Source organism: Triticum aestivum, chromosome 6B, assembly GCF_018294505.1.
Source record: "Triticum aestivum cultivar Chinese Spring chromosome 6B, IWGSC CS RefSeq v2.1, whole genome shotgun sequence".
Classification (NCBI taxonomy): domain Eukaryota; kingdom Viridiplantae; phylum Streptophyta; class Magnoliopsida; order Poales; family Poaceae; genus Triticum; species Triticum aestivum.
Window position 1 is genome coordinate 571,178,447 of NC_057810.1, and position 8,569 is coordinate 571,187,015.

At 47.0% G+C, this 8,569-nt stretch overlaps 1 protein-coding gene across 9 annotated transcripts; it reads left to right on the forward strand.

The window, feature by feature from the left end:
• Positions 1 to 1,029: 1,029 nt before the first annotated feature.
• LOC123138073 (F-box/LRR-repeat protein At1g55660) lies at positions 1,030 to 8,200 on the forward strand. 9 transcript variants are annotated; one of them, XM_044557971.1, is made up of 6 exons: positions 1,036 to 2,824; positions 2,901 to 3,104; positions 3,194 to 3,366; positions 3,881 to 5,234; positions 5,313 to 5,419; positions 7,837 to 8,200. In XM_044557971.1, exons 1-4 carry the CDS (start codon positions 1,847 to 1,849, stop codon positions 3,894 to 3,896), a joined length of 1,371 nt encoding a protein of 456 aa, XP_044413906.1. In that variant the 5' UTR covers positions 1,036 to 1,846; the 3' UTR covers positions 3,897 to 5,234; positions 5,313 to 5,419; positions 7,837 to 8,200. The 9 variants fall into 9 exon arrangements, with proteins under 9 accessions (XP_044413912.1, XP_044413906.1, XP_044413909.1 ...); XM_044557974.1 differs by having other exon boundaries at positions 5,320 to 5,419; XM_044557976.1 differs by having other exon boundaries at positions 5,324 to 5,419.
• Positions 8,201 to 8,569: the final 369 nt, after the last annotated feature.

An 8,569-nucleotide genomic window follows, 5' to 3' on the forward strand; every position in this document is an offset into this window, starting at 1 on the left:
AAGCATCCACGAAAGAGGAGTCAACCGAGCTCAACTACAATGCACACAACCACCGTCAAACATACTATTCAATCCCAAGTTAAATCATCAAGTTTCGTCATTTTTTACCTTGGGGAATTCCGTCGAACACCTTGTGCGCGCGGTGGAGGAAGATGGCCGCCAGTTGGATTGGCTGCTGCTGACGGCTGCGGACGGCTGCAGTCGGCTCCGGACGGCGGTGGTGATAAGAAATGAGCTTGAAGGCCGGCCAAGAGGAGCTCGGCGGGCGGCGAAGAATAGTTCGTCAGCCGGGCGGAGGGCTTGGTGCGGCGATCGTGCGGCCGGCGCAACGGCCGTGGACAGGCTCACGATCGACGGGGAGGAGGTCGGCGGCAGCCTAAGACCCGACGGAGGCCTACCGCGACAGCCGGACCGCCGGAGGCGCCGGCTGCCTCCCGATTCGGCAGCGTCCGGGCGGCTGCGAGCCGGCTACCGGCGAGGGAGGCGACAGGGGCGACGACGACGGAGGGCGGCAGCGGGAATGTGGGGTGGTGGCGGCGCCGACGGCGAGGTTTTGGGCGGTCATGACGGCAGATTCCGGCCGACTGGTCTTCGGGCGGGCGGACGGGCGCGGGCAGGAAAGGAAAGAAAAGGAAGCGGCGGTTGGGCGTTCGCGGGGCAGCGGCTGGTTTTGGACCAGATGCACCTCGTGTTGTAAATTTGCACCGCGAGATGTTGTATTTTACATCACGAGGAGGCCGCGGTCTAATTTTTTTTACATATATACCGTCTGGAGCCGCGTTTTTTGCCTCGAACGATCCAAAAGTTAGGTATTTTTATATTTGGATCATCTATCGGAGATGCTTTGAGGCCCTCCCGCGAGGTGCATTTCTGACTATTGGTGTGCCGTTGGTGCTTCCTGTCTCTGGGCCCGCAGGTCAGCGCTAGGTGGAAAAAAATCTCCCCTCTTCCTTCCGATTTGCCCTAAGGCCTTCCACTATGTGGGCCAAAATCGATGCCAAATTCAGTTTTGGGGTATTTGGCATCGATGCCCTACGTTGCACAGCCGGTGCCGCAAAAAAGTTTCAGGGCATCGGAGCAGCTACTTGCTCCGACGCCAAATTCATCAAGCCAATAAAAAAATGATTCCACGATCTATCTCTCGTTCTTCTCCGCTGCGTACCTCCACCGCTCGACTCGAAAGGCCCTCGACCACCACCTCCGGCCATGACCGCCGCCTTTGGACGCGAGCTCAGCCAGCCCACGTACCACCTCCACATGGCCCGACGCCGTCAACTCCGGCCGCGAGCTCGGCCTGCCCCCGACCTCCGCCCTTGGACGCGAGACCGGCCAGCCCGCACAACACCTACGCACAGCCCAACACCGGCAACCTAGGTCGCGAGGTCGTCCCGCTCCAACCCATTCGATCTCCTCCACCGCAAGGTCGTGCTGCGCGCGACCTCCACCCACTCCGGCCCGTCGTCTTCCTCTGCCCGGGCTGCACAATTTTCTGATATGGATTGGATAAAGGAAGGGGATTTTTTTAGGGAGGAAGAACTCGGTCAAGGGACTGAAGATCGAGCGGGTCGCCTTCTTTTAGTGTGGGGTCGCCTTCTTTTAGATCGAGCGGTGCCTTACGCTGTGAGGCCGGTGCTGTGAAAAATTTATTTGGCATCCATGGTGATGTGGCAGCTTTTTCAGCAATTTAGCACCGGTAACATAGTGGAGGGCCTAACCCGTGCTCCATTTCTTGCGATTCACCGCCGCCGCCCATCGCCCCCCTCCCCTCCCCTCCGCTCCCGGTGACCTAGCCCGTGGTCTCCGGCCTCCCAGGCACCTCCCCCCTGCGACCCGCGTCTGCTCTTCGATGGAGGAGGAGCACCCACCTGTTCGTCAGCGCGGCCCGCCTCCGCCGCCGCATGGAGGCACCCATTCCGGAGACGGAATCGATCACCTCAGTGCTCTACCCGACGAGGTACTCCACCTCATCCTTTCCCGCCTCGATCACCACCGTGATGCCGTCCGCACCAGCATCCTCTCCGGCCGGTGGCGTGCGCTGATGAGCGGCCTCAGCATGGCAAGGTTCAGTATACAGCAGATAAAGATCAAGTCTGTTCGAAGGGCGATCCGTGCGCTCGGATTGGTACTCGGCGCGCTTGGGGCGCAGCGCCGCGCGTTCGGAGGATTACGAGTACTCGAGATCTGTGTTCCTTATGGAAGGCGTATCTACGCCAAGGACGTCTCGAAGGTCCTCTTTGCCGCCGCGGAGGTCTCGCCAGTGGAGGAGTTCCGTTTCATCCTCCCGTGGAACGTAGATCCGGAATCCGATAGCCCTGTGGTTCTCCCTGGCTTCCACCGCGCCATCTCAGTCCATCTTGACGTGTCTTACCTTCTTGTTGAGAATCTGGCTGGGAGCTTCCCCGTGCTCGAGCGATTGACGCTCAAGGGCTTCTGGCTTGATATTTACACCTTGGTCAGCCTTTGCCCTCGTCTGCGTGTGCTCAGGATCATATCACTTGATCGCGGCAGCATCGTCATTCAATCAGCGACCCTGCAGGAACTCCATATTGAGAACGCTGAGGAATGTTATGTGACAGAGAACATTGATATCACAGCCCCCGCACTGAAGCATTTAACCCTTTCCGTCTTCACCAACCAGAACTGCTGCAGCTTGTCCATCTCCGCTCCAATGGTGGAGCAGATCTCGTGGGAGTGCAAGTACAGCAACATGGCAATTGGGATTCGTGAACTGTGGCAACTCACGAGCCTGAGCTTAAAGACAGGGGAGGGTGCCATCACCAATGATGTGGATGGCACTTGTCTGTCGCTGCATATATCTGCCTACGTATGTCGCCTGTCCTGCGCAAGTTTCTCCAAATTGCCAACAAAATTATACTTATGCATGCCAACCTGTTTTGCAGAATACTTCACGTGCAAATGAAGCAGAACACGCGTTTGAGGGGGAGATACAAAACCTACCAGTTGGTGACCTGTGTACTTTGGAGCTGCATCTTTCCCTTGGGCAGACGGGGCATGCCTGGAGATCCATTGTGCTGCATATACTTGGCATACAGTTTATTCGTATTGCTACCCAAAGGCTTAAGCTTGTTCTACGGAGGTCTGAGGTAATTGGGTAAACTCTTGATAACTTTATTTCTGAAGTGTATATTACTTGCCTCAGTTGTACCTTTGCAGTAATCCACACTTGTTTTAGGTGGAAGGAGCTTGCACAGCAGATTGTCCATGCCATGAGCCTATGCAAATTCCCTCCTTAGTCAATCTTCAAGAAGTGGAAATCAAAGGCTTTAGAGGAGATGGCTACGAGTTCGAGTTCTTGCAAATGGTATCCGGGGCTGCACCATTACTTGAAAAAACGACGACCATCAGGTATGTGGCTGGTCGACTGAAGTTATATTTTGCTATATACTGTAATTAGCAAGCACTTAGGCATCAGTAATTTAGTTTGCCTAATCTTTTGATTAGATGGCGCACTGAAAAACATGTTAAATATATTCCGTAGTGCATAGAAAATGGTTTCCTATTAAAGCATCAGGCCCTTTGCACTTAGGAATATATTTAACATGTTTTTTTGGTTTTCATGACATGGTTATATGTGACTGTTACATTATTTTTGTGGTTTCCACCTTATTGATCATTTTCATACTAAAGTGACCATCAAGTTATCCGACCTCAATATCATGTTGAACTTCTTGTAACTATTAAGTTCAGTTGAAAATGTGGGTTACACGAGTGTCTGAAAGCAATTGCAAGTCTTCTGTAGTCAATGGCTCCAGGAATGGGTCCTGCATGGTCATCAGAATTTTTTCTTTTGTGGTCTATAGCTGCTGTATGGCATGTTCTTTCAGATATTGATGGGTATCAATTGTTTTCGCTGGTGTAGGTCTGCAGGGAACTAGATGATGCATATTGGACAGAAGGATTAAATACTCAAATTCTGTTGTAATGCTTAAATTCTGTTTCGGAGCCTGAGAAACTGTTTTCAATTTCTTCCGTTATTTGACAGCCATTAGTCTTGGTAAGGATGTTGGGCACTTCTATCTTGCAATGGACCTGCAAGGCAGAACCTGGCAATAATGCGCTTGGCATTGTGTGATGACTGAGTTCGGTAGATACGAAGTAAAGATTGTAAGTACACTGTTATGCATATGCTGTGTTCTTCTCTATGGTCATTTGAGTAAAGTTTTGCATGATTTCTTTCTGAAAATCAAAACACAGATACGCATTCAATCTTGAGATTTGGGCTGGTGATTGTTGTGGCAAGGCTTGTTATGCAGATGTTGTGTTCTTCTTTTTGGTCAATTTGAGTAAAGTTCAGCATGATTTGCTTGTGAAAATTAATACACGTTATCTTAAGATTTGGGCTGGTGATTATTGTTGCCTATGGAAATCTTCATCTCGATTAATAACCAGTCTGTAGTATACAGAAGCTGGCGGTCTACATACAAATTAGATTATAGCATTTTTCTACTCACCAAATGGTGCACACCCTATTTGTCCGCGGACGTTCTGCGGATACACTTGTCCGTGTATAATGGGGTACCCAACGGCGAGAATGTATCTCCACTACTAGTAAAAGAGCAAACTTGAATTACCCTATAGCCACACCAACTAATGTACACAGGATTACCAGAAACGTCCGATCAACCCACCTAAATCACATCTAACAATCCAAATTACATCAAGGGGTCGGCCGTATAAACCAACGCGCCAGATTGAATGTTCTGCCGGCAGACTACGTTCTGTCCGGCTGCCCCACGACCAAACCTCGACCACCTCCACCGAATCTCCACTAATTGCGCCACTGCCACACCGAGATTTCCTCTCGCTCCCTCCCGGTTTCCCCTCTGTCTCTCTCTCTCTCTTCCCCGAACGCGCAACAGCGCTAGGGATTCGCCCTCCCACTAAATCGAGATTCAGATCATGGAGGGCGGCGTAGGAACTGTCGAATCCTGCCACCCCCAGAATCCTTCTTCCTCTCCTTCCCTTCTTTATGCCCAACACATGTACACCCACCTGTAGCAGCTCCTCTATTCTTCGCATGTTCAATTGCTCCTCTACTCTTTCCCTCTGTGTGTGCTTTTCTTTGTATCTCTACTCAGGACAACGGCGACTAGGCGGACCGGCGACTGGCGGGGCGACGGAAAAGGGTGGGCGACGCCGTGACAAGATGAGGGCATGAGGCGGAGAAACCGAGCGGACAAGCAACCGGCGCACCTACAGGTACATCCATACAGGTGAATCGATCGATATTTCTTTTTTTTAACAGGCACACGTACATGGAAAAGGGATCGATTAATCGATCGAACCGATAGCTGCTAGGCAGGCGTGGATGCACGGTGTGCTGGCCGGTGTCCAGATCCAGATCTTACAGGTGCCCAGCCCAAAAAGCTGGACTATGTATAAGCACAAAATTTACCTGGTGCGTCCGCCCTTGTGTCTACTAAGTACAGATGGTGTACTGTTCTATCATAGCTTGTTCTGTTTTTTTTTTCAACCATTTTTTGTTGTATATTCTTTGTTAGTAAATGCCCCAATCTTTATCATCTAGGGCTAGGGCGCTAGGCACCATGTATTTGGTAGTACAGTGAGTTTATGTGAAATCCTCCAAAATTTTGTTATCTCGATTTCTTAAAAAAGCAGAAGAGAGTTGTCCGGTTAATTTACGGAGAACCGAGCTAAATCGTTACAACACGCCTAGCAAGAAGGGCGTCCTGGCCGACCTGGCACCCACAATACCAACACACACCTCCCAGGCGAGAACACTGTCGAGGTAGCCTGCAATGTCATCGTCATCACCTCTCTCCGAGCAAGCGACTCCGACTTCAACGCAGACGAACCGTCAAGGCCACTCCGAACGGACGACACACGAGAACCATGTTGGCTAATGCCACACAATCGGCCGTCTATGACGAAGACCCGGCAGCTTTGACTAGGGTCCCTTTCTCTATCAGTTATATGGTTCTTAGCTGATTGCATGATTAGGATTTTAACACTCAGGCTACGTTTGGCTGTAGGGTATTTTTAAAGTTTTCAAACAATACTGTGGTTTTTTCATAAACCTGCAGTATTAAATACTTTGATGCGTTTGATGTCAACAAAAACTAAAGTTCTATAACCCGTAGTATCCCAGAAACCGTGGTCTTTTTGCAATTTCGGAAAATGAGGTCCCGACTTCTTTTTTTTCTAAACGGAGCCGAGAGAAATCTTCATAAGGGCGCAATTGATGCCAAGATAAAAGATTAGATGCAATCGCCTTCCTATTTTCATCTGTCTGTTGTATGGTAAACTGACTGTGTCCTATCTCCTAATTATTAGGCGTTTCAGTAACTATTTAGAGCTTCCTGTACGTCCAGATAAGAAGATTAGATGCTATCGTTTAGAGGTTAATCTACGTCTATATAAGATGATTAGATGTAGCTATAGATTGCATCGCATGCGATCGCCTTACATTTTTTGCTGTGTCAGTTATATTGTATAAACAAATTGTATCCCATCTCCTACTTCCTGAATTCCAAATTATAAGATGTTTTGGTAGGCTCAAACAGCCTAATAAAACATCTTATAATTACAGATGGAGGTAGTAATTATTAGGCATTCCAGTAGCCGTTTAGAGGTCTCTCAAGTCCTTCCAGCGTTATTACCTGCGAATCATCCCTTCTCTGTAGCCATGAGTGAATGAAGCTTACCGCCAGGAAAAAGGATATGTGATCTTCTCCGCCGTGCTGCATGGCGTCTGCATGCAGACAGCGGCTGTTAGCACATCTAATTGGTCAAAACTTGGTAAAACATCACCAGCGAAAAATCTCTGTACTTTCTGAGAAACCGGGGAAAACTACGGTAGTAAGAAACTGTAATATTGCTTTGCCCATGCGTCGGAATACTTTGGCTTTGAATTATCACTGTTTTCTAAATATTGTGCTACCAAACTGTGTTTTGAATGCGTTTTGATTTTTGGTTTGAGAGTTTTTGCCCCAGGCCGAGATGACCGAATTTCGGCCATTTTCAAAATTTTCGGCCAAATTTTGCCAAATTTGACCAATTTCGGCTGAAAGATAGATTTCACCCTAGGCAAATCCCTTTTTTCGGCCAAAAATTAAAACACAGGCCAAACTAAGCATCAGTGTTTTAAGAAGAAAATTAATGAATGAAGAGACTGCTCTTCTCCAGTTCGGTGGGAGCAGAGTAGGCAATCATGGAGGTGACAGACGCAATGACTTAGCACGACGGATGGTTGGCCCCAAGTTTCTACAACTGATCTGAGTTTTCTGTGTGTGGGTAATAAGTACAGTACTTGTACTGTATTATCCTTGTACTGTTCTCTTCACCCATTTTTTGTTGTATACCCAATCTTTATTAACTAGGCAGCATGTATTTCTTACACAACCAGTGATATGAAGTCTGTCCAATATTTTGTTATCTAGGTAGTCAAAACAACTTCAGTCTGCTTAATAAAATTCTTCTGTTTTTGTTGCTACAATGACAAAAAAATTGTTGTGCCAATGGAGAACTTGGATCAATTGATAGTATACCAATCTTGGGCACTAGACATCTATTTCATATGAATGTTTGCTACTGACATATGGTAGTTGTGATAGTTAATGTTTCTTGCTCCATGTTGCTTCTTCTTCTGACAAATCAAGAGTAATCTATCATATCATTCACCATCTTGCAAATGTCATTGTTTCACAAAAGCTACTTTCTGTCTTTCAGTGCCGGTTAATCTTTTTTTATCCATTTATGTATAAGCTTCCTACATGCATTTGGATGTCAAGATATGTTGATTGTTGCAACCAGAAACCATTTACTACTTTGCTAACCCATTTCTTTTTATTTCAGCTCAAGCTTCCTTCCGTAACTCCTACATTGGTGTTTAAAGACTTGGCGGTAAACCGAGTGGTGGTCTTACTATCTTAATACTCAACTGCCTACTATGAGAATTGTATTTCTGTTTTTATGATAACTATGGAGCTATGACTAAAAATCCTATGGAGTTATGATCCAAAAAAGAACTGTGGAGTTGTGTGCAAAGAAAGAGAAGGACATAATGTTTCTCAATTTTCCCTTTGTATCAGTATATGTTTCACATTATATCATAGGCACAATTAGTTGAGCTCTCAAGCAGAACTTTTCCAGTATGACTACACTTACAATGCCTTGTGAGAATTTTGTAGAAGGAAATATTTCGCCCATGAAAACCTGAGACTAACTAGCCACGGTGTCTACATTTTATCATGGTAGGGTGAAACCTTGTTTTTTCTTTCCTAAGTAGATATAGTTATGTTTTGATACGGTATAATACATATCTTTTCTAAAATTTAAAAATACATATCATTTACAAAACTAAATACCAAGAAACTAGATGGAAATTACTTGTGAAATAGCAACACTAATTTCTTGGTGTAATCTAAAGAAGAAGAATGTTCGCTTTTTGATCAAGCAATTTGGCGACAGCAGTGCCAAGTTTCAGTTCAGCAGGGAGACCAAGTGCCCCTACATTGTCCATTCCTACAACACCCTGTCCTGTCAAACGATCCAAGAACATGCAGATGAAGTAAGCACTAAGTTGGTG